At 36.8% G+C, this 27691-nt stretch overlaps 1 protein-coding gene across 1 annotated transcript; it reads left to right on the top strand.

Annotated features, from left to right (window-relative positions):
- The first annotated feature begins 1449 nt into the window (after positions 1-1449).
- On the top strand, positions 1450-26961 carry maneal (mannosidase endo-alpha like). Its single transcript, XM_048202048.1, has 4 exons — positions 1450-2628; positions 2794-2903; positions 20819-20895; positions 23793-26961. The coding sequence occupies exons 1-4, from the start codon at positions 2124-2126 to the stop codon at positions 24427-24429; spliced, it is 1329 nt and encodes a 442-aa protein (XP_048058005.1). The 5' UTR covers positions 1450-2123; the 3' UTR covers positions 24430-26961.
- The last annotated feature ends 730 nt before the right edge of the window (positions 26962-27691 follow it).

Here is a 27691-nt window from a genome sequence, read left to right on the forward strand (position 1 = left end):
TTATTATTATTATTATTATTGTTGTTGACCATGCTGTAATTAGTAAATCTCGCATTTAGAAAGCTGCTTCGGCTGCGTGTTAAAGTTTTTCTGACAGTAGTAATTAGAGCATTACTGCTATCAAAAAGCATATATTTAGCTGTCAACGAAAATTTGGTTTTAGTTTTACTTAATTGTTTTTACTGCCAATTTTAAACTATTTTAATGGGTTTCCCTTTACATATTTTATATTTCTGTGAGCTTTCAAGCATGGGGCAGACAAGCCAAATAGGGGTGGGGATTTCACACATGGGGGCGGGGCTGTGGACGTGGGGGGGGGGGGGGGGGGTCTGATTTCAGAAATAATAGATTCATGGCTCTTCTCTGCCATTGACTGAAATAGACTGGTAAAAGTCCCATGACACCTACCGAGAAGATATCTGTAGCAGCGGGACTGTAGTGAGGAAGAGTGGGGGTGTTAGGAGGTCATGTAGGCTATTACGTATTCCATATATAAAAAAAATAAAGAAAGAAAAAATTCAGTGTCTTTGTCTAAAATTCCTAACCGCACTAATAGAAATCATGGTTTGTAGCATTACATGACCTAAATTAATTAGAATAAAACACCCCAGGTGAAAAAAGTACATATCTATAATGTACTTAAAGTGCTCTATTTTTGTGCACTAATTTTGTACTTAATATACTAAAAATTCTTCTTTAATACTTCTTAAGATAATCTTAAGAACATCTAAGTGTACTCAACTGTGTTATTTTGAGACACCATGAAATATGAACTAAAATGTAACTTTTAGTACACTGTGGAGTGTACTATAAGTGGTATCTAAATACATTTTTTTAAATACAGAGATAGTATATTAAAAGTACATTTTAGTTCATATTTCATGGTGTCTCAAAATAGCACAATTGAGTGCACTTAGATGTTCTTACGATAACCTTAAGAACTACTAAAGAAGAATTTTCAGTATAGTAAGTACAAAATTAGTGCACGAAAATAAAGCGCTTTAAGTACATTATAGAAATGTACCTTTTTTTTCACCTGGGACACATGCTGATTTATTTCTAAATTTACATTATAAAATGAATGTGGCCAACTAATCTGACTGGAAAAGCAGCAGCAGTGTACATCATGTGATAGCAATGTTTGAAATGCATATGGAATTCTGTTTAAAATACTGTTTGAAAATATCAAGTAGTATTTAGTATATGACTTGCAAAAGTTTCCTCTCAAAATTTGATAAAAAGCAAAACGATCATATTTATTAGAGAGGTACTAGATGTAATTAAACATAAAGAGGTGACAACAGTGTACTGTTTAAAATACATTTAATTGCATAATACGTATCGTTTTACATACTACTTAAAAAAAAATAGTATGCAGTGTTCAGTAGATAGGCTACTACTCAGTATGCATGAGCATCGTGCCATTTTGAACACAGCCTGTGTCCTTGCTTGAGCATGCGTGCATGGTGACAAACCCACGAGACTCCACCTTCCAGTAACAAGAGATGATTTATCATGAGCACAGTGGCGACAGACGCACAGAAATCAGCCGATGCTTTCACAAAGCCAGTATATCTGATGTGAAAGTGTTTTATACAGCGCAGAAGGATTAGAATAAAAATCCACGCGTGAGAGAACACCAGAGAGAAGACAGCGCGCAGTTTGCGAGTGGGAAGCAACACAACGGTGCATGTGATAAATACATGATTGCACGGAAGCTTTTGCGTCGAATTAAAACGGGCGTGTGCGACTTTAACAAAAAGAAAAAAAAAAATGCGTTGTGAATTGCTTATTTAGTTATATAGCGAGTGCTGTTAGGTTATAAATATTCCGTAATAAATAATGTGGGCTGGTTTGTCTGCTTAATATATGTTCAGAAATTAATTAAAACATCTTAGCTATTTTTTTCCTAGCTTTTTGTTTTCAAAAATCGCTAATATAACAAAGATAATGGCTTCTTGATGAGGACCAAGCGACCAACCCGGAGTCCCAAACGCAAGTTTGATAGATAGGGCAAACTGGAACTGGAGATGGAACACAAGAATTTTACAACCTACTTTTGGAGGCCTCGACCATATTAACCTCTTTCTGAATTGTCTTCTCTAGCACCACGGACAGCGACCATGAACAGGTTACGCAGGAAAGCGTGTGTGGCTCTTTTATTGTTTACTCTGTTCATTTTTGGTACTATGATGGGCCTTCGAACCCTGAAACCCACTGATGGTTTCTCGGATCTTGCTCCAGGAATGGAGTTGATGCCTTTGGTGGGAGAGCGAATGGACCAGAGACCCAATTATGTAGTTGAATCAGCAGGTCAAAATGCTGGTGGGGGGAGTGACACCAAGATAGTGTTCTCCAACTCTGGTCCTGACCACAGCATATTCTATGACATTCACATCTTCTATTATTTATGGTATGGCTCGCCACAGATGGACAGTAGTTATATCCACTGGGACCACGTACTGGTACCACACTGGGACCCCAAAATAGCTGCCAGTCACCCGAAAGGACGACACAATCCTCCAGACGACATTGCGTCCAGTTATTACCCTGAACTGGGACCCTACAGCTCCAGAGATCCAGATGTCATTGAATCCCACATGTCGCAAATCGAAGCTGCGGCTGCAGGTTTTATGGCCAAGATACAGTTTGCTGAATTAGAATATTTAATATTTATAATATTTGTTTTTCTTTGGCTATTATAGTACAATGTAGATGGTCGTTCATCGTTAAAAACATTAAAAGAGATGTAATGTTGCTTGTAGAGCAATGCATTTCCACTTTTGATGCCAGGTGTGGTGGTCCTGTCCTGGTACCCGCCTGGTGTGGCAGATGAACATGGCAAACCCTCAGAGGATCTAGTGCCAGCTGTAATGGACGCTGCCCATAGACACAGTATCAAGGTAACTGGTGAGAGATCCATAAAACTTATCTGCTTACACAAACACTGCGTTTATGAATTTTTATTCTGATGTATTTTTTAAACACTGTCGGAAAAAAAAAATACTGTTAGGGGTGCAACAGCTTGTACCCTTAAGCAGATAATTTTGTACCTTATCTACCCATTAAAAGGTGCATATTAGTACCTTAGAGTAGGTCTTCCTAAACATTTTTGTCATCTGAGACCCCTTAGAAGTTAAATATTTACTTGAAGTACCCCTCTCAGATTTCAAGTTATTATTTTAATACTTTAACAACGCATTTGCATTTTCACGGTTCTGATGTCAGTTAATGGTCACACAGCATGCAAGTAAACAGAAAAAAAAAAAATCACTTGATTTTGATTGGTTTTATTTTAGACTTGGCAAAATATGGGGATGACATGTCATTTCATATGAAAATTTTTCATATTGCTACTGCTGAGACATCCAGACACAAAGAACAAAGACTACTGTTAATGAAAATAGTTACTTTATAGGGCATTCATATTTGGGGTCACACTTTACCAACTAACACTACAAGTTACAATACAAATATTTACTGTATGTCTTAAATTCTTCACTTTCAAATGTTCAAACCCTCAAGCTTTTACCATGTCAGATCCCTAAGCTTTTAATTTGGTGGAATATTGGTCAGATGCTATAAACTTTTGTCAACAAAAATTTTTGGAAATTATGCGAGTAAACTATATAGCTACTTCTTTAAACCGCAGCCTCCGATTAATCACGATTTGATAAGATAGATTGCTGTTTCAGTTTGATTTTGATTAATTGCACAGCTTTGTTTTTATTTTAATGTTACATACATTCTATTTAATTAATTATTAGCTTTTCATCAACTAAAAAAAAAATAAAAAATCTAAAAGTACTTTCTTTTTCGACTTGCTTTGCCTAGGCCAGAAATCATGTATGCATTCTTTAAAGGAACAGAGCGTAATTGTACGCAGTATTAATGCAGTAATGTCATAAGTAGTAGCAAATAATAATAGATTTGAAACTAGAATAATAGAAAAAGAAATGTGATCATTGCAATATGTGACTCTGAATGGTGAACATGACTTCCACCACCTATATTATAAGACTTTTTATAAAGATCTTACCCACTGTTCTATATTGCAGTTTTCACATTACAACACCAATATGACATGTATAAATGTCAAGAAATAAGAAAGAGATTTTATTTTAGTTTGTATCTTACAAAAGACAGTAAATATGTTTTTATATATGATCATTCCTTGACATATACCCTTTAACAACTCGACAAGTGCTATGAGCAACTAAGGGTACATTTACTTGACAACGATGTACTAAAAACTGTTTTTTTTTGTACAGATGACAGTGTTATCAAAACTATCTCCATTCACACAGATCCGCGCAAATGACTGAAAACGCAGTATTACGCATGCCATACAATGAGTTGGCCATGTCACTCTGTAAAGAAAGACAACGCGCCTGCGCATATGCGCATTCTTTTACAGAGCACTTGCCTTGCGCATGCCTATCTACCTTATTTTTACAGTTTATTGCACTTTGATAATCTTCTCGTTATTTCCCTGTAGCAGCTAATAAATCAGAAGTCTTGCACATTCACAGAAAACACCTTATTTCTGTGTTGAAAAATAATGTGGATAGACTAAACATGTAATACACGTGCATGCCGTCACCATTTTCACAGATTCGCGTTTTTGCAGTTTACACGGAGATGATAACGGTATCGTTTTCAAAAACTTCCACTTTGAAACCTGTTTTCAAAAGTTTGCATTTTCAGGCCACCAAAACTCTGCTGTTGTGTAAATGAACTGGCAAAACACATAAAAAGTTTTCCATTTTTAGTTGAAAATGGTGTCGTGTAAACAGCCCCTAAAAATAGTAGGTTTTTTAGGAGCTTTTCTATTTTGTTGCAACAACTGAATCATTTGTGCTTTTGTGGATGAGCCACTTATTGTAATTTCTTGAGCTTGCTAGTGGTTGCATAAGTCTCTGTCTTGACTGCCTACAGCTGTGTTCACCATTTATGCCTGATGAGCTGTTCAAAGCTGTTGCTGAGCCTTTTTGTCAGTCATGTTTTGTAATCCCCTGGTGTGAAGAGAAGCAAGTCTGTAACACCATACCTGTGATTATAGTCATGTTTGTGTCCTTGTTGCTTGGTCATTTTGAAGGTAATTCTGTTTCAGTGTGGTCAATGTACAAGTTGTGTTTTCCCCTGTGGAATGAAATTGTTGAATTTTAGCCGTAACGTTGGGGATTTTAGTTTTAAAACAGCTTAAAGGGTTTCTGTCATTAATTACTCACCCTTTTGTCGTTCCACACCCGTAAGACCTTTGTTCATCTTCAGAACACAAATTAAGATATTGTTGATAAAATTCAATGGCTCAGTGAGGCCTCCATTGCCAGCAAGATGATTAACACTTTCAGATAACATTAATGTTATGAAGCGATGAGAATATTGTTGAATAAAGTCGTTATTTTGTTTTTTGGCGCACAAAAAGTATTCTCGTCGCTTCATAGCATTAAAGTTGAACCACTGTAGTCACATGAACTGTTTTAAATATGTTTTTAGTAGCTTTCTGGGCATCTGAAAGTGTTAATTATCTTGCTGTAAATGGAGGCCTCACTGAGCCATCGGATTTTATCAAAAATATCTTAATTTGTGTTGATGAAGATGAACAAAGGTCTTACGGGTGTGGAACGACATGAGAGTGAGTAATTAATGAATTTTTGGGTGAGCTAACCCTTTAATAAATATGTCCTTTATCTGTACATTAATGTGCAAGACATCAAGCTGTTTCCAAAAGACCTTGAATTCTGCACCTGCTCAACTGTTCTGTTTTGGGTAAACAAAGCATAGCATAGATAAACTATAAGATAAGCAGTCTTGGAATACACAAGGGGCTGTATTGCAAGGCAATTGCAAAAACTTTGAACAAAATATTTGAATTAGTTTGGAAGAAGAATGCAGTACCAGTCATTTGAACTCATTCATAATTGCTCCCAGTGGCTATAGAGGCTGCTTGAGCAGTGGGATGGAATGAAGTGTATCTCTTCCCTGCATGTGCTTCGTTTCCCATCAGAATTGACAATGCTGGAGTCTGGGCTTTTTTGTCTGATCACAATCCTTACCACCACACTGATGTGTGAGCTCTTCTACGGTCCCTGGTGCATCCTTTTGGTGAGGTCCTTTCTTAAAAAAAGCAATAATTCTAATTTTCATTTGTTGATAATGTGAATCAACAGATAAAAGTGTTTTAATGACAGATTAACACAGTTTACATGCTCTTTCAAAATTAGTTTGAGCTCCACTTGTGGCTATACATCTGTGCTGGGTCATTCTGGACATTTCAACACTTTACCTGTCAAAAGCTACAACTTATGATAAAATTTTTCACCCACAAAGATCCCCGATTTGAGCTAGATTGTATAAACTATTTCCTTTGTAGTTATCCATAGCTAACACCCATTTCAGTTCTATAAAGGATTAGTTCACTTTTAAATTAAAATTTCCTGATAATTTACTCACCCCCATGTCATCCAAGATGTTCATGTCTTTCTTCAGTTGAAAAGAAATTAAGGTTTTTGATGAAAACATTCCAGGATTGAACTAGCTCTCTTCTTCTTCTTCTCTATTAGAATTCCAGCAGTGTAGACACTGCTAAGTGTATTACTGCCCTCCTCAGGTCAAAGTTTGAAGTAAATTGTCATTTACAATATGCTAGTGCAAGTATATAACAATTATTTCAAACTTTGACCTGTGGAGGGCAGTAATACACTTAGCAGTGTCTACAATGCCGGAATTCTAATGGAGAAGAAGAAGAGAGCTAGTTCAAGATGAGCATTTATGGTTAAAACGTATATGATTTTTAAAATTTTTTTTTTAGAAAATGAGCGATGTTTTCTCTAGATAAGACCCTTATTCCTCGTCTGGAGAAAAATCCTGGAATCCTACTCCCTCTAGTCCTTTTAACGCAATATTCCATATGGCGCTGTGACAGTTCCATTAGGAGCAGCCGAAACCCCAAAACTACATCTGAAGCCGACAGCTCTGTAGCTCTAGCCTTGGGCCCGGAATAATGGAGCAAATACCAGTATATTGACTACCTCAAACCATACCAGTGTATTGACTATCTTAGTAAATCACGTTGCTGGATTTGTTTTAATAATCTCTTGCCATAAATTCTGTGTCTGAAAGGGAAACTCCTACAAAAGCATATGCAATAAGTACGCAAATCCACAAAAACAATGGTGTCCAAGCCAGTGGTGTAGTCTAGTTTTTTGTAGTGAGAATACTGTCATGAAAATACAGTAATGATAATGGTAAGATGAGGCTTATCAGTATATCACAATATCACCCTGTTTGGACTGTTTCCTGTTTTGCACAATTTCTTGCTAGTCTGTCATCATAGATATGCATATTGATTCACAAGCTTCCAATTCAATTAAATATCAGTTAGTTTATGTATACTGTATATCAGGTACAGTACATCGCAAATTTTCTGAAGAAATTAAAGGGATAGTTCACCCAAAAATGAAAATTTGATGTTTATCTGCTTACCCCCAGGGCATCCAAGATGTAAGTGACTTTGTTTCTTTAGTAGAACACAAATGATGATTTTTAACTCCAACCGCTGCTGTCTGTTGCCGTATAATAGGTGTCAATGGTAACACAATTTATAAGAGTCAAAAAACATGCATAGACAAATCCAAATTAAAAACCCTGATGTCCTAAGACACGAAACGATCGGTTTGTGTGAGAAACCGAACAATATTTATTTTTTATTTTTTCCTCTAATACACCACTATGTCCAACTTCCGTTATCAGAGCGCAGTCAGACCTCACTAACCAAGTGTTGGAGTTAAAAATCATGTGTTCTACTGAAGAAACAAAGACACCTACATATTGGATGCCCTGGGGTAAGCAGATAAACATCCAATTTTTCATTTGATTTCATTTGAACTATCCCTTTAAATCGCTCAACTAATGCTGTAAAATATACATGGGAATCAATTGGTACTACATTAATATTGAAGGTTAAAATTAACTGATTTGTATACAAATCAGTTCATTGTGTAGGTCCCACATTATAATAAGTGGCCTTAACCACTATGTACTTATATTTAAATTAATAATTTGTGACCTGATCCAGCAAAATGAGTCACAGTGACCCAAATTTCAAAATTGAGATTTTGGTATCAATGGAAAAATGAGACAATAAGCTTTAAAATGATATCCTAGTCAAAGTCATACCTTGAATGGTTTTAAAGATATACCCATTTTAATTATGGCCGTCTGCCCTCTTTTTCCAATTGAAAACCTGAGAAAATCGCTTTTAAAGTTTTTTGCCCGTTTTTCTTTCAAAATCCATTGCATTTAAAGGGATAAACTATTTATTTTACAGCTTAATTTGACCAAAGACATATATATATATATATATATATATATATATATATATATAAATGCTATTAAACCAGGCTGAAGCTCAAATATTTTAAAGTATTTATTTGAATTAACCCTTTAAGACCTGAAGGCTTTTTTAGAGTTCTTTTTTATTATTTTTTTCTGAGTGACACACACAAAAGTAAAGACTCATAACTCCAAAACTCTAGCAAGGAGAGTCAAAAGGTAGGTATCATTTGATACAAAACATTTTTAATTTTAAGAAAATATAAATTACACTACATTTGGACATTTTCTTGCTGAGAAACAGCTGATAAAAGACAAAAATATATATAATTTTTTTTAAAATATATTTTCTTTTTTTTATTTGACATGGAATAACTCAGAAACACAATAAGATCGCTAAAAAAATTCTTTTTTTGATGATGCTCTCCTATATGTGAGCTGCATCTGGTTCAAATTTCGTGGTGATATTATAAAGAATAGTTTGAAAAATTGTTATTCATTTTTTTCCGCAGATAGGTGGCGCCAACGGGCGGTAAACTCCGGTTTAGAGGTGCTTCTCAGTACTCGTTAAAAGTTTTTCAAAATGGTTAGATGCATTAAAAAGATGAGATTCTAAGCTTTAAAATTATATCTATTTTGTGTTATTCCACGTTGGAAAACGAACATGGATGGGTCCGGGAACATTGGATACATACTGCATCCCGGAGAGATGAGAGACATGTTTTTAGCCAAGTATGTTAAATCATTCCGTGAGTAATATCTTGTGATCAACGCAATATATTATATTGATTTTGGATTCATTTTAATCTTGAGAATCTGCTTTAAATATTGATGTGCGATTTTTATGATCTGTGCATTTTTAATGAAGTTATGAGTACGTGAAATCTACATACTTGTATTCAGTTAGCTGCTGTGCTATTTTTGTTGTAAACGCATATTACTCAGACTCATTAGAGGGTGAAAACAACGCAACAGAAGCATGTTGGAGGCTTTATATGAAAGTTTAAAGTCTTTGGTTTTGTATGCAAAAAGAATTTTTGTGCTACCTATATGGATTCAATTTTTATTGGCTTTTAAAGAGAGACACGCAAATGGGAGTTTTATTTTATAAGGCGCGGTAGTCTGACAGGAGGATGGCTGGACCGATCGCGTGCCTGTCAGTCGAAACGGGGTTTCCCATTGTTAAAAATCAGCATTTAGGTCAGTGTGTTCACATTTCTAAGCTTTTTGATTGGTTCTATACAACGTGTAACACCATATTTGTAGTGCAGAGATAATGACGTTTCAGGGGATACCGGGAAATGCTCATAAGTGACGAGAGGAGTTGAGAAGTTCATTTCCAGCGAATTTAGTAAAACCATGTCAAATTTAATAGCCATTTAAATACCTTTACTCAGTTATCTGGACTACGAAACTTTGGGAGATTATTTTTGAAAGTCTGTTCTTTGAAATTAGCTTAAAAAAAAAATCGATTTTTTTCATTGTTTTTCCACATTATCGGCCCATATCTTAAAATAGAACGTTGCGACTTCCGACTCATTTCGCCAGATCGGGTCACATTTGATACAATGCACTTATTGTGTACATACATGTTTTTACATTGTACTTATACTTTAAAAACACCTGCATGTAATTACATCTGTAATTAATTTCTGTAATTACATTTATAATTACACTGTTGACCCATCCCTTACACCCTTAAACCTACCCATTCCACCAAAGCTTTCCCTAACCTTACCCGTATCCCACCTCAATAGCTGAAAAGTGTTTTGCAATTCAGTATGAACACAGTTTATTGTAATCATTTTTTTTTATGTAAGTACATAGTTGTTAAGGCCACTTAATATAAAGTGGGACCTTAAATTTAAACTTAAATTACCCTCAAGAACATTTTTATAATAATGAAGTTATAATAGGCCTACTAACTTTAAAATTATTTCTACTCCAATTCGTTTTTTGAAATATAAACATTTAAATGGTGGCTGTCAACTTGAGGAATTTATTCAAACATGCATTATATAGGCTATTGAAGAACATAAAAAAATTATAATTAATATGTAACATGGTGCAAATAATTAGCTAAATGCTCCTCTATAGAGTTCATGTTTCTAACTAATGAGTTTATGGTCACTTAATATGTTTGTTCTGAGGTAAATGTGATATTACGTGACATTGTTTACAAGCTGTTTTATTAACGTCTTTCCATGATACGGATTTCGTTAAGTTGTACTGTATCTTTTAACATACCTTCAATTGTTCATTCTTGTCTATTTTGCTCTGTAACTGGAATTAAAGCAGAGGAGATGATCAGTTCACAGGTGCTTCACGCTGCGCTTCTCTTGAACTGAGGCACTATAGCCACATTCAGGAGCGGCAAAACAGTTTTTTTTTTTTTTTGTTCGTAGTAAAATGGGCAGAATTCGAAATATGAGGCTTTGTTTCATGTCAAAAGCAATAGGGTATACGATAATCCTTAAACTTTCCTACAGGGTATACGGCGTATATCTGCATATCACCTAGACTACACCACTGGTCCATTTCTTTTCATCACAATTTTTTCACTGTGTGTCTTTAGTAAATCCTGATAGTAGTTTTTTTTTTTTTTTCTTCTTCTTCAATGCCAAAAGAGGGTTTGTGCTAGCACAAGCAGTTAGTAAATCTGGCCTTTGGTTTGTTGGCATAATGAATTGCTTTTTTTTTTTCTTCTTCTTCTTTTTTTTTTCTTCACTTTTGTATTCAGTCTTGTCAGTTTAATTTCACACTTTTCCATGGCTGCTGACATTAATTGCGTGAAGCAGTTGGGTTAGTTGGGGTACAAACATTTTCATACTGCAATTCATCCTTTGTTTCTTCTTCTGCAGTTTTGACCTGGTGGGGGCCCAGCCCAGCCCGACCACCTCGGTCACTGTGTCACTCACCTCTGGTCGACTGTAGGCTATAGAATTATTTTATTATTGAATTATTTATTCATTAAATTATAAATTATTAGGTAAACTAAGCATCATGTTTGTTTGTTTTTTATTAATTAATTTTATTCGATAGCTACGATAGATTCTGACACTTAAAAATAGGGCTCCTGTATTCATGACATCAATTACTGCTTTATATGTTCAGAAACGGAAGTAACTTAAAATGATATTTGTGTATTGTACTTTTCATATTTTTAGTGTAGTACAGCAAAACTTAAGCACTTCCAGTAGGCTATTTTATGGAGCTGTCAACACTGGAAACTCTGACAGCATGCCTTTACAGTGCACAGCATAAAAGAGTACAATCCCCTCTGAAACTTCTGAAAGTCAGCAATTACTCATTTACTTAGAAGACATGTTAGGGTTCTTTAGAGATAATGTTCCAGCAAGTCTGCTTAATCAATTACCAAAGAAGCATGTCAACATTTTTTAGGAAAATAAGATTTTCTTATCAAGGTGATAAAATGTTGTGTAGTAAAAATAAGTACACCCTCCTAAAAGTTACTAAATAAAACAAAATAAAAATTTTCTGGTGTAAGTTTAAGGCAATGTTTGATCAACAGGTAAGTATGTTGAACCAAAACATTTAAAGAGAAGTAATTTCTTGACAATTAAAAGTATTATATAACCCACTGAATCATTCTCAGACTTAATGCTGACAACAATGGAACTGTCAGGAGACGTATTTCTTAGTACAAAAAAGGACAGTGGTACAAGAGGATTACCAAATCATTGTTTTAAGTGTGAAAATATAGCAAAAGTAACACAGAAATTCAAAAACAATGGACTTGTGACAAGGCCCCTGAAATAGTTAGACCTTCATTTTAAGCTTTCATTTAGTGATGAGGGATTTTTTTGCTAGACAAAGAGCAGGAGAAATAAGAAGCAAGTCTCTCAGAGCCAGCAAAAGCTATGAAAAGAGTGATTGTTTATCTCACAGAGTAAGATGCAGCCTGCAGAAATTACATCCATGGTTGTTGTTCTCACTGGAACTGTAGCCAAAGCACAATAAAGTCAGTTAGCCATTTCCAAAGCCCATATTTACAAAATATAGATTCTGGGAATCAATACTTTGGCCTCATGAGACCAAATCAATCATTTTGGATCTAACAGCATCCAAAATGTTATGGTGTTGCTAGAGGAGGAGTACAGTGAGAAGTGCCTGGTTCCCACAGTAAAGTTCAGTGGTAGTAAAGCTCTCATATAGGGATGTATGAGTGCTGAAGGTGTGAGGGAGTTGTGCTTTATCAATGCTGTCATGAATTCCCACACCACTGTGTAATTTAATACACAAATTTGAAACAGAAGATGTTACCCTTTCCTCATTCCCTGCATTGTTAGGCATTTTTTCAACATGACAGTGAGGATATGCATTCTCCCAAGGTGAAAACCCTTCTGCAGACATGTATTGCACTCAATCTTAACACTCTTGAGCACCTGTGGGGGATTCTATAGAGACGAGTTGAGTAACACTCAGGGCATTTAAGGAGCTCATCATCCAGGACAGACGTGACAATTTGTCATGAACTTGTACACTGTGCCAAGAAGGGTCAGAGCAGTATATTCAAAATTATGGAGGACATACTTAGTATGCTGGAATATTATACATTTGTTGAATTAAATCTAGGGTGTACTTATTTCTGCAATCCTTAATTTAAACAAAATTGTCTAATTTACTTATTTTATGGCTATGACATTTTTGTTTTTATTATGTATGTTTAATACATTTTAGTCTTGCCATCTTTCCATGAATTGTATTAGTGATCATAAAGAAAATACATCTTTTGTATTTGTTCAGAGGGGGTGTACTCATTTATGCTGTGCACTGTAGTTGATGAACACCCCATGCATATATAAAACTATTGTTATTAAACTGTATATATAAAATTATGTTTTGTTTTTTGTTTTTATTCGTTGCAACTGTTTCTGATGATTGCTTCATATAAGTAGTACACTATTTAGATCAATCAATATTCAGAAACAGGTGCAGTTAAGTGATTAATCATTTAACTTGAAAGCAGGTTATTACTTATGTTGCAACAAAATATTCAGTCTGAAATTCCAACAAAAATGGGTGTTTTTGAGTCTAGTTCTGTCTTTGCAAGGCTGAGGTGGAGGTGATATTGCCTCATCCCAGCTGAGATGTCAAAAAGGCTGGCAGAGCTACATGCTGAGACTATGGAGTTGTCAAGATGGTGTACCTGTTTGTCATTTGTACATTGTCATCCAATGTGTTGTGTGTATTGATGAAAAATAAGGGCCCACACACTGAACCTTGGGGCACCCCGATGGTAAATTGACATCACCTAAACACCCTGCCCTCCAGGAAACCTTGAAGAACTTGTTTGTTTGTTTTCTGCTTTATCTTGCTGTCACACAGTTAAATGAAAGGGCACAGCAATGCTTTTAGGCTGAGTGAGTGGACTGACGTCACTCTATGCTTATACAACAACCACTGTATCTTATAACCATGCTCAAGGCCATGCTTCATTCTGTACAGACACATTCAGCCATTGAAAAGAAACAGGATTTATCAGTACTTTTGTATTTCTGAGTTTGTATAAATCTTTCCAACCATCAAAGCACTACATTTTTTTATGAAGTAGAAATGTTAATCTCACTTGCATTTCATGTTTAAAACATTCCTTATAGAGACCTTTCCTGCTTGGCAGTAAGATGGCAGTGCATAAGAGATTACAGCAGGGAATTGACACCTCTGATTTGCAAAAATGTGTTGCAGCAAATTCAAAAAAATTCAAAATTCAGCAGTACATGTTCCCCTGTCATATAGCATGAATAAGAAGAAAGGCACAGATATTTTTTTTTTACCAATTCTGACTCAAATCTCTTTAGTTATTTGTTATTTGGGGAAAACATATAGGGCCCTATAATACACCCGGCGCAATGTGACGCAAGGCGCAGCGCAAGTGTGTTTGCTAGTTTGCGTCCGGCGCCGTTCGCATTTTCACGTTCAGCGCCACGTCCTTAAATTAGTAAATGCATTTGCGCCAGTTAGTGCGCCCATGGGCGTGCTGGTCTAAAAAAGAGGTGTGTTCAGGCGACCAACTCAAACCTGGTCTAAAGTCTAAAGTCAATGGCGCAATATTTTTTTGTTAGAGCACGTTGGTAGAAACTGCACCTCTGGGCACGTCCACAGTGCGTGTTGACTTTGCTTATTACACACAGGGATGCGCATCACACAAACATGCCAAATATTAAAAACAAAAGGATTACAGTGTAAAAGAATATTATTGTGTAGGCTACATAAATATAAAAATGTAATGATGAATAGTCATTGCGTGTATTAGAATTAGGCTACCTATTTTCAATTCAGCCTATTACTACTTATAATGATGAACGAAATTGGCTAATTAATTGAACAATCGTGCCAATACACACACATATATATTAACTGACTCATCGCGTGTACGCCATGTAAATAGCAATCTGCCATGGCGCGAGCGCATCTCGCTCTTAAAGGGAATGGGAGATGACTCTCTGATTGGTTTATTGAACGTTACGCCCATTACTCATTAAGAGAATAGGGACAACCCATTTCAAAAATGCGCCCTGGCACACGGACCGCTTTTCCGTCGTTAAAATAGCAAAAGTGGATTTGGACACGCCCTGAGTGCACCTGCTCCGTGCGCTTTACACTTTGCGTTTAGATCATTAAAATAGGGCCCATAGTTAGGCATTCACTATGTAATGAGTGAGTGAACAAATGATGGGAAATACAGTAATGCCACAGTCATTTTTATGTATCTTATGCATCATGGTGAGTTGTCACAAAGAATATGGATGGAGGCATTTTCTTTCCATCCTCTCTTTCAATATTGACAACTCAAATCACTACTGTAACAGTTGTGCAAGTTATTGATTATGGTGATGGTGAGTCCTAAAGAAACAGAAGAACGTTGCAACACTTCAGGTGTTGAGCACCAGTGATTTGAATTATCAGCAACCTCCTTTTTAAGACTGTTGCAGCGGAACAGTTGTACTGTAAGATGTTCATGTCCAAAGTGTCTGATGTCAAACTGTCCATGGCAGACTGTGTCGCCAAATGCAGGTTGCCATGGAAACAGCATATGAAGACCTTCCAGATTGGCGGTGTGGAAAAATCGTGGGTGTTTGTGCTTGGCTTTTATATTTCAAGGCCCTGAGGGCTTTGCGGTTCAATCAGCCATGTGCATGTCACTGTCACTGAAGTGGTGAGGGTCTGTCTCCTTGGAGTAGTCAACATGATGTGTCTGTGTCATAAGTTACCATGTTTCTGGGACTTTGAGAAAGTCATCTGTTAGCCACCTTAAAAAGGTGTTGCAGTAGAATAGAGCAGTATGTTCAGTATCTCGGATACACATGTAATTCATTATTCACTGGTAATTATAATCTTGAGAACTGTTGCAACTGGATAATTTATGCATTTTAAATTTATTGCATTAAAAGTAATCATATAATATTAGTTCTTACTTTGCATGGGAATTGAACCCATGACTTTGCAAGCGCCATGCTCTTGAGCTACAGGAAGGCTGTATCGAGTCCAAAAACTTAATAGCGCATATATTTTTGATTAACACATACCAGAAGCGCTCTCCCTCTCTCACGCGCTCTCTCTCTCTCTCTTTCAGTTCTCCTTGCGTCTGAATGGTCAAATGCACACATAGTTGTCAAAATGTCCATTGTGTGGAGTATCTCACATAAATACAGTCAGTTATGGCTTAAAGGGAACCCCTGGTGTTAAGACTTGTATGGCTTAATATAACGTAAATGATGTCTCTTACTGAAATATGTAGTAGAAAACCCGTGAAAGATTTACATTATTTAAAAAATCCATGACATATTTGGACAATGGGTCGCCATTTTGTTTGCGTTATATGTCGGTGACGTCAAATGTTTGCACTCACTGAGCGACTGACACTGTCATATTGCTATTTTTAATGCAATACAACTCAGAATATAATATACAATGCCACATTGTGCAGCTTTTGGTTGTAATTTTCAGTCGATGAGCCAAAAGAAAAGCGATGTAAGGCTTTACTGCTTTACTAGCGATGAGAGGAGAAAAGAATAGGAAGTTGTGGTTCCAAATGTGGTTTTAAATCCGATACATATCCAATCTCTGGACATGCAACCTACGTCTAAACACGCATATCCGATCCCCATTGGAATTCCAAGCCATCACACGGCCAGGGCAGCACATTTGCTCACTAAAAGGTAGCTTTAATGTTGTATTATGAAGCAGACATGCTTGTATACACTCGCACTGAAAATTTGCAGCTTTATTATTGAGGTAGGAACTTATATGTCTAACGTTATGATCCAGGCTGAGGATGATCTTTGGGGCCTACGGCAGAATGGTAGGCCTTTGGAGAGGTATGTGGAGGAGTTTCTCGAGCTCTTCCATCAGGTGAGTTGGCCTGATGCTTCTCTCAATGTGTTTTCTTATGGGACTGAATAGGGATACCATTCGGTATAGCAAACCTGCTTGTTATTTCTCCCTTGTCGAGTCTATTAATCTTATTCTCTATTTAAATGGTTCTTATTTTGTTGAGGAAAGTTGAGGAAGTTAAAGAAGGTTATCTTCCTCATCCAGCCCCATCGAAGACACGCATAGCATCAGCATACAATCATCACCCTAATCCGGTTCCCTCCACATACCCCTCCAATGGTTCCATCCATATCTGCCCTCCAACACTTCCCCAAGTCCTCAGTCCAGAGATAAATATGGCCGCCACTTCAGAGCCTCACCCTAAGATGGCCGTTGCCATGCCTGAGCCCTCGTTCAGGATGGCCGCCGCCACGCCTGAGCCCTCAGCCAAAATGGCCATGCCTTAGGCCATGCCTAAGTCCTCTTCAGAGATAATGGAGGACTTCTGGCTGATTGACTTCTGGTCAGAGCCAAGTACCATCCCTGACCAGAGTCCAGACTCCGCTCCAGTCCCTGAGTCAGCTCCAGACTCCGCTCCAGTCCCCACTCCAGCCCATGGATGCGCAGATCCTCCCAAAGAAATTTTGGGAGGCCATATACCTGTGGCTGTATTGGCCGAGGCCACGGAGGCCGCACCGCCATGGTGCTCTGAAGCTCCCGACCCACCATGGTGCCCCAAACTGCTGGTGCCACCCTGGAGGCTCCCTACCTGTCTGCACCTGCTCACTACCTCCAGGGTGCCCGCCCCCCCTCTGGTTTTCTCTTGGTTCCTTGATTCCTAAAAGTCTACATTTCTGCAAATCTCCTCGTCGTGAATGTTCCTACACCATGTACCATGACACCTGATTGGGGATGACGGTGGTTATAATTTACCTTGGATACGGGTGAGCGTGCAGTGTAATCCTGCAGAGTGAGTGCAAAAAGAGTGGCAAATGAATGGTTCGCAATCAGCTGTATTTGCAAAAGGGTCCGTTTGCAAGCACCAGAGAACCGCCTTCATGCGACACATACAGTAGATGCAAGTAATGTTCACTCTGCTGCACATAATATCACAAAATTAATAAAAAAATATATATACCGAACCATTCTGTTTTCTATCATGCGTTGTGCACATTTGTGATGACGTAAGATGAACGCGTATGCACCAGTGTTCAACAGAATCAAGTGGGTGTGAAACCAGACCAACGCTGCAGGGGGGGCTGGGAACATTCACCTCCTAAAAATCATTGACATTGCATACATTTCTCCAGTAGCATTTGTTTGATCAGATGACATTTCTTTGTAAAATGGCATTCACATTTTTAAAGGGCACCTATTATGCAAAATCCACTTTTACATGGTGTTTGGACATAAATGTGTGTAAGCAGTGTTTGAACACAACCACCCTACAATAATAAAAATTCACTCAATCCATTAAAAAAAAAAAAAAAAAAAATCCCCATTAAACCAAAGCAGTCTCACTAGACGTGCTGTTTTGATTTTGACGTCACACTGCTCAAGCCCCGCCCATGGCCGCTGACTAACAGTTCAGCCTGGTCTCATTGTTAATACATAGGTATTAATATGTAACTTTCAAAAACACAAAACACACATTTTTGTACATTTGGATAGATGCTGAAACGTACAAAATGAACGTATTTGCAACATTTAAATGTAGGACTATTACGTTTTTACAGCTACAAAACTTAAAATATTTACAAATCTTTCATATCATAAAGATATCTGTATGATTTCCCTTTTACCATTTTACAGATAAATGTAAGATCTCTTAACCCTTCTCCCAAACCTAAACCTATCCATTTTATACAGAATATCAAAACAGAAATGTGTAGGAAAATGACAATTTTAGTAACAATATAGCATTAAAAGGGTATTTTGATCCGCTAATCCTACTCCTACCCCAACCCCTAAACCTACCCATAGCCATTTCTTAAAACTACGTACAGATATTAAGGATAAACATAACAGACAAGTGAAATCACAATAATTTATTTATTGCAAAAATGTCAAAAGAGGTACCAAAAATAGTTCGAATGACGATGTGTTGCAGTCGCAGTCCTCTCTGGTGATATACAAGTTAATAATAGATGAAAATATTAATCCTGCTTCTTATTACATTATTTCATATTAAAGCTGCTGTCCGTAACCTTTTTTTGTTAAAAGTGATCCAAAATAAATTTTTTGAGCATGTACATAACGAGTCAGCGTTCAAAACTATCTCTTTACCTTAGCCCGATTCACAATGGTAAGCTTGTAATATTGTTTTATAATTTGGGTGGTACTGGTGGGTGTTTACGCGGGAAATTTGAGCATGCCGCCTTTTGTCTTTGCATCATCGCATCATGTCTGTATACATAAAGAAGGAGTCCTGGCTAGTAGGCTATATCGCATGTGAGGCGGATCACTTATAGCCTTTTCTCACAGCAGCTGCAATAATTAAACTTACTGTAACAATTTACTGTAATGCTTTTTTCCTCGGTCAGAACAAAAGTAGCAGACATGTTACTCACTTGTTCAGATGACATTCTCCATTCAAAATTCTTATTTTTGTCATACTTCCAAGACTACAATCTGTGATTCCAAAGCACAGTATCCACACCGATGTGTGGAAACATTAGATTCATCCGCACCGAGGAGCCGTGCCAAGGCACAACACACGTACAGATAATAATTCCGCAAACAAGTGCAATTGCGAGTTTCAAATAGAGATGGCGACAAAGTGGCAAAATTAAGGACTGCAGCTTTAAGTAGATGAGTTAACTGCATTTAATAAATGTGACTGAAAACGTATTGAAATGACAAATGAATACAATAGAATCAAAACATTAATGCCACAATTTTAATATTCATACATGAGAATTTGTACACATTCACACTTGGATACGTAAAGAATTTAAGTTTTAGTGCAGAAAATACGTCAATATTGTACGTTTTAGTGTGTATGAAAACTTAAGTAAATGTGCATGTGGTAGAACCACACTTTATGTAAAAATACACATGTATTCTCATGAGATCATGTTGAACAGTTCTGGCCCGGATTTGGCACGGAATGGAACGGTTACGCAATGAGAACCGTTTGGCCCAACAGTGGAAAAGCAGCTATAGTTTCTGCCCTCAGTGAGTTGTACACTGTCCGCCATTTTCTACACACTCGAGCAGCTTTACCGTCAACAATGTCTCATAAGCAATCCTGTTGTTCTGTTGTTGGAAGTAAGAGTGAACATAGGAGTCTTCATTTTCTCCAAACAGCTGAGCCACTGAGGATGCAGTGGATTCATTTTTGAAGGTAATGCGCCCCAAAATATATATAAATGTGTTTATATCTGCACAAATCATTGCTTTGTGAGCGAGGTCAATGCAAAGGGACAATACAAAACACAGGTTTTGCTAAAAAGTTGTTACTCAAGGATAGATCTGTTCGTTGGAGTGAAAACATATGCTCTGATGTACAGTAAACTTCATAAAACTCATCTGTAATGTTTTGGCCATCATTCATATGGTGTCTGCTAAAACAGGCTTCTACTAATAGTGGATAAAAGCAAGATGACAACATCATTTATAACCATAATTAAACTAAACCATACCTCTTCTATCTCCATGCAGCATATATTCTCTGGGTCTGTAGGCATCATTGTCTGACTCCGGTTTGAACTGAACACCATTACTGACAGTTTGCAGTGTTTGAGATTTGTACTGTTTGTTTGTTGCATGAGCTCTTGAAGCTCCGCCCACTTCTTGAAAGTGGGCCGGGTGCAGCAGCTCATTTGCAATTAAAGGGACGCATAAAAATGGCTTGTTTTTGCTCACCCCCCAAAACTGACTATTTTAACTACTATGAAAATGATCTGTGGGGTATTTTGAGCTAAAACTTGACATACACACTCTGGAGACATCTGAGACTTATTTTACATATTGCATTGCAGACTTATATTAAATGCATTTCACTGTATCATTATCAAGATATGTATCAGTTTACTACAGACAGATGTAGGCTGTATGTTTGAATGACACATTTAAAATAACTGATTTAGGTATTGCTAGTGATTATTTTCTTCATTATTTCAATAACTCCAATTCTTTACAGGTTGCGTTTCACCTGCAGCCCTACAAAGGTCGGACGGACCTCAGTGTGCATGACAACATCAAATACATTATTGACAAGTAGGTTGCACTTCCTTAATATACCTCCATACCTCCTGCACCTTTGCAACACTAAAATTTAGTCCTAGTCCTAGTCCTAACTCTTCTCCATTCTGATGAGCTGGCTTGCTTTGAACTGGGGGTGGAATTCAGTCCAGTCAGGCGAAAAGAAAAAGAGAGTGGTGTTTTAAAAATAGAGGACTTTTCTTTCATTAATCATTAATGAAACAGAACGTATAACATGACCTGATGGTATCATAGCTAAGCCATTCATGTTCAAGAGCCTGTAACAATGGCTGTAAATCTATAGCACTATAACAATCTACTGACTGTTACATGCCGAGTATTTCTTCTTTTTTTTAGCGAACACATTATTAAGTTATTCATGAATTGTTCTCCTCTAGCAGCAGGGATACTTTGGAAAGAAATACATTATGTAAAACTGATCTAGGTAAGTGTAGGTTTACATGGTCTGTATCGGGTAATACAGATAGCTGTACTGCTGTGGAATCATGTGTTCTGAGATGCTCACCTTGGAATGGAAAGGATTGTGAAATTAGTTTTGTAGTTTTCACAAATGTTTTAAGCATTTAGAAAAACCAGCATGTATATTATACATGTTTATATATTATATTTTTTGGTAAAAAAAAATAATTAATGCATTAACTATCATTAACGGCAAGACATTTGTTACAGTATTTATTAAACTTTGTTTACATTATTTATTAAAAAATACGACTGCTCATTGTTAGTTCACGTTAGCTCAGGTCCATTAAAGGTGCCCTAGAATCAAAAATTGAATTTACCTTGGCATAGTTGAATAACAAGAGTTCAGTACATGGAAAAGACATACATTGAGTTTTAAACTCCTTTGCTTCCTCCTTCTTATGTAAATCTCATTTGTTTAAAAGACCTCCGAAAAACAGGCGAATCTCAACATAACACCGACTGTTACGTAACAGTTGCCATCATTAATATGTACGCCCCCAATATTTGCATATGCCAGCCCATGTTCAAGGCATTACACAAGGGCAGCCAGTATTAACGTCTGGATCTGTGCCCAGCTGAATCATCAGACTAGGTAAGCAAGCAAGAACAATAGCGAAAAATGGCAGATGGAGCGATAATAACTGACTTGATCCATGATTACATGGTATTTTTAGTGATATTTGTGAATTGTCTTTTGTGTGCACGGTTTAAAGGGGCCGGTCGCTGAATCGGTGCATAGTTAATGATGCCCCAAAATTTAAAAAAATCTATTTTGAGCTGAAACTTCACAAACACATTCAGGGGACACCTTAGACTTATATTACATCTTGTAAAAACTTGTTCTAGGGCACCTTTAAATAATATTAATATTAAATAATATTAATAGATACAGGTGGAGCCTTATTGTAAAGTGTTAGCCATTATTTCTTTATCTTTGTTAACATTAGTTGATGAATAAAAATATATTTTTTTTAATTAATTTTAAAATGAATTAACAACTTTTGATTTTAAAAATGTATAAGTAAATGTTTAGATTAACATCTAACTAAGGATAAAGGGATAATTCACTCAAAAATTAAAATTCTGTCGTCATTTACTCCCCCGCATATTGTTCCAAACATTTTTGACTTTCTTTATTCTGTGGAAAATAAAAGAAGAAATTTTGACTTATGGATCGTTGCTTGACTTATGGCTCGCTAAATTCAGTACAGTACAGTACGATTCAGGACAGTAAATCCTGATCCAGCTTGTGTTTCCACTGCCAACAGTACCCTTACTTGATAGGCGTGGTGTATGCCGGAAAGTAGAAATCAACGTCATTCTTGCGTGAAGAAGAAAGTGACACTAAACAACAATGGAGAAAATACAGCAGCTTTGTTTAAGCAAGGCTGCGAGGAAAAACAGCCAAAAAATACGCATTGCGTTGCAATGGTATTGTGTTGTCATTCCCCTTGTAGCAGTCGCAAGTGATGATTCTCTGTCAACCAATCAACGTTCTGCAGGAAGCGTAGCTCCACCCTTTTAGTACCGGTACTATTGTGCTAGGTACCCCAACGGAAGGGTCCCAAAAAAGTGGTACAGTTTAGTATGTTGGTACCATTCACAACTTCTGACAATGGAAACGGAAATAATTGCATACCACACGGTACTGTACTGAACCGTACCGCTCAGTGGAAACGAGCCATTAGTGTTTTTTGTTTTGTTTTTGTTTTTTCATACATTGGCAGTCAATGGTAACCAAAACTGTTTGGTTACCAGAATATATTTTGTGCTCCACAGAAAAAAGAAATGGGTAACATTTTACAAGAAGGCTAAATTCATTAACGTTGGTTAATATATTAGAGCCTGGTTTCACAGACAGGGCTTAGATTAAGCCAGGATTAGGTCTTAGTTCAATTAGGACATTTAAGTAGCTTTTATAAACATGCCTAAAAAACATTACTGGTGTACATCTTGAGACAAAACAATGACATATTTTAAGATGTGTCAGTGCAAGTTGCTTTCAGTTAAAACAGCTCAAACATACATTTTAGTCTAAGACTAAGCTTAAGCCTTGTTTGTGAAACTGGGGGTGAGTATCATGAACTAACAATTAACATTTCTAAGTACAACAACAATATAAATCTTAGTGTATTAAGTAATATTAATTAATAAATTTAATCTTCACAGTTAATTTATGCTTTCACAATATATTAACTAACCCAACCTGATATGCCAAAAACTGTAGATTAAAAATGTTTTGTTCATTATTAGTTCATGATACCTAATGCATTATGGTAATGAATTGAGCTTTTTTAGTGTTACCAATAAATGTAATATTTTTATGTAAAAATAGTTATAAATAACAAATACAGTGTGTATATGTACTATAATATTACAACTGTGATACATGCTTAGCTCTAAAATGAGCTCCTGAAATCTTTTTACAGATATGGGAAACATGGGGCTTTCTACAGGTTTAAGTCCAGCACTGGGAAGGTCCTTCCACTCTTTTATGTGTACGACTCCTACCTTATGCCACCTGAGGCCTGGGCTGAGCTGCTAACCGTCAGAGGGTCTCACAGTCTCCGAGGAACTCCTTATGATGGCATTTTCATTGCCCTCATTGTGGAAGAGCGCCACAAGCAAGATATCCAAGCTGGTGGTTTTGACGGCATGTACACCTATTTTGCTTCTAATGGCTTTTCGTTTGGATCTTCTCACCAGAACTGGAAAGCAATCAAAGCTTTCTGTGACAAGAACAACTTACTGTTTGTACCTAGTGCAGGACCTGGTTATATGGACACCGCCGTCCGGCCGTGGAACAACCACAACACGCGCAACAGAGTGAATGGACGATATTACGAGACCTCTTTGCAGGCAGCCATATCAGTAAGGCCTGATATAATCACAGTAACATCATTTAATGAGTGGCATGAAGGAACTCAGATTGAGAGGGCTGTGCCCAAGAAGACTGTGGCCCGTCTGTATTTGGACTACAAACCCCATCAGCCAGACCACTACCTGGAGCTCACCAGGAAGTGGGTGGAACATTTTAGTAAGGAGAAAGAGCAGTGGCTTATGTGATTGGACCTTGTAACTTCTTAACATTGTTGAGATTTGAGTCTAACACTGACATTGTCAAATATGATCCCTCAATTTATGCATACATTTTAAAGGCAGCTAATTAGCAAGGACAAGCCACCTTCTCTCACACATTCAATGAACATTGATAAATAATTGATTTACTGTCAATTTTCTTGAAAGAAAATGTTTCGATGCAAGTATTTACAAGAACAGTTCACCCAAAAATGAAAATTCTGTCATCCCATAGTTGGTGTAAGTTACCCATCAGCCATCACCAGCCATATCTTCATCATGAGGCTGGCCTCGTCACTAAAAGCCTGTTTACACCTGGTCACTTTGTGTGTTTTTACTGATCGGATGACTATCTGTTTTGTTAAAACTCTTCCATATACACTTGGTCAAATAAATGTGTCGGAATATAAATCCAGTCTTCGATTCCCACGCTATATGCACACAAACATTAATTTTTTTACAATTTTGGGAGAAGTACAATTTACATATGTGGCTTCAACAACCAAATGTATTTACAATTGTCCAGAAAAATCTGGAATGCATGTCAAACCACCTCCTGAAGTGTTTTGAGCGATCGGGTTTAAATCTATCTTGAATGTGCTTCGGAGGACATTTACACCTGGTCTTTTCACAATCTATTAATTATCCGATCAGATAAAACGCATGAAGTCATCAGGTGTAAACAGGCCCTAAAAGACTCCATCCTACAGCATTTTGCTGGTCTCATTTACAATTTGTGAGTATGAGCTTATTTACAGTGACTAATATATATCATCTTGTCTTGCTTAGCAGTTTTACAGCTGAAGGATAATTTGCTCATTATTTCAAATCTAAATTACATTTATTTATTTCCTGGAACTCAAAAGGAGATGTTCTGAATGATGTTTTTCAATCTATCAAAAGTGAACAGACTGTCCAAAAAATGTAAGTTGTGATTTGCAGAAAACCCCTGTGCATCTCTCCAATATCATTCACGCAAGCTCATATTCATGCATGGGACATCACTAACAGCCCAAGACACGTGAGAACCAAATCTGTTTGCCATCACAGACTTCCAACCTGGCTCAAAGTGTCTTTATGTGCCATATTTGTATGGCTATGAATGCAAATGAGATTTCAGAGCTGCAATTAACATAGACTTTCAGCAAATAATGTGTTCTGAACACAAAACTATAGTGCACAATTTGTATGGTATGCTTTTATAGTTTTGTTTTGTTCTATTTTGTCATTTTTGGAGCTCAGCAGCATCCATCCTCATTCCCTATCATTGTATGGAGAAGGGAAGTGTGTACATTGTGCTATATTCTTCCTCCTGTATTCCACAGAAAAAAAAAAAAGAAAATTACATACTGTTTGAATTTACACGGTGCTGAGTGAATTTGCAGTTTTAGCTATTCCTATAACATTAGGCCTTGAATTTGTGAATTTGACTTCTACTAGCAGCAACAGTGTGGCCTCAGTATTTAAATACTGTACCTTACTTTTATTGTGTGTTTGGATGACATTTAAAAATGATTGGTGGTTGTGGTTATGGTTTGTTTGGATAATGGCTGGGTTTATTTTGTTCTGTAAATCCTATTAATTATGCATATTGTAATCCACGTTTAATATTAAACAAGGAAAGTAAAACAGTTATTTTGCCATAATGCTATATGATACAGGCTATAAAAATGTGAACAGAATGCATTTGTGTAAAACAATTCTTATGTATATTGTCACATTCAAGCCAGTTTAAATAAGAATGTTTTTGTAAATAATTTACAAAATTCATTCTGCTCAGAGGTGCAATATTGCCCAATATTAGTATTTATGGAATACTCACTGAAATTACCTATAACATCATTGATGTGCTGTGTAGATTAGAGATAAGCTGAGTTTCTTTATGCTAACTTTATCCCTGTAGTACATAGCACAACATTGACATTACTTTATACAACTAGAGGATGGTGTTGTCATGTATGATGAATGATGTTTAGTTTCTGGGCAGATTTTGGCTCGACGTTGCTTTGTGTTGTGCTAATGTTAGCTAGTGCTGTTACAGCAGTTTATGAATGTCAGCCCTGCACAAAGTAACACTTAAAACAGACACGCACTTCAACAGTGTTGCATAACCAGAGGACAAATTACACCACACTTAACACAATCAGCACTGTGCTAAAATAGCCACAGAAGAAAAAAGAAATGACAGACTTTATTGTGACAGGGTGACTTAAGAACAAATAAATATTTATATGGGTGTATTCTGCTGTCTATGCAGTGGCCAGATAGTTGATATTAAAATCCTTTCTTGTATTCTAGTTTAAATTTAAAGTTGAATATTGTTTACTGGCAGAGGGAAGGTGGCTGCAATTAAGTAGAAATAAGGACACCTCAATAGTCTTTATTGAATAAAACAAAAACACTACATATCCATACAGGTTGTAGCTTAATATGGGTCAAGACAATAACTGAAAATGAGTGAAAGCTGAGAGGGGTGTATATATATATATATATATATATATATATATATATATATATATATATATATATATATATATATATGTACAGACATAAATGAGAACTAAACAAGAGACAGGTGAAACTAATTGGTAACCATGGAAAAAAAACAAAAACAAAACAAGGACATCAAGAAAAACCTGTATAGCAGAGATGGTCTTATTATTGAGAGATATGAGGGTCAGTGTACCATTGGAGAAAGTGTAACGGTTAAAGGTGCTCTAAGCGATGTCACACGTTTTTAGGCCAAAACATTTTTTGTCACATACAGCAAACATCTCCTCACTATCCGCTAGCTGCCTGTCCCCTGAACACACTGTAAAAAAACGCGGTCTCTGTAGTCGCCACAAGCTCCAAAAATGGCAACAAAAACTACCTGGTGCAGCCTGGAGCACGAAACATAATAAACATGCTCCAGCCAATAACCGACAAGAATGATTTTAAATGCGTGTTCATGACTGTTTCAGGAAGTATGGAGGGGAGGGGGAGGAGAAGGAGGAGGGAGGGTCTAGCTAGCCTCTGTTTTATTTGACAACACTTCGAACGTCAACAGAAAGTTACTCCACCCAGGATCATTTAGAGCACCTTTAACTTGGATCATGTGTGCCTTGATAACCAATCACATTACTTCCTTGACGTCATTGAATTTCATTCAGAGTTGTGCGACAGTCAATCGCTGTTTGCGGATACCATAAAAATGAATGAGAAGTGCTGTTAACTGAATCATACCTGTCGCACAATTGTCCACGACTTC

The sequence above is a fragment of the Megalobrama amblycephala genome, linkage group LG9 (genome assembly GCF_018812025.1).
Source record: "Megalobrama amblycephala isolate DHTTF-2021 linkage group LG9, ASM1881202v1, whole genome shotgun sequence".
In the NCBI taxonomy this organism is placed as follows: Eukaryota; Metazoa; Chordata; class Actinopteri; order Cypriniformes; family Xenocyprididae; genus Megalobrama; species Megalobrama amblycephala.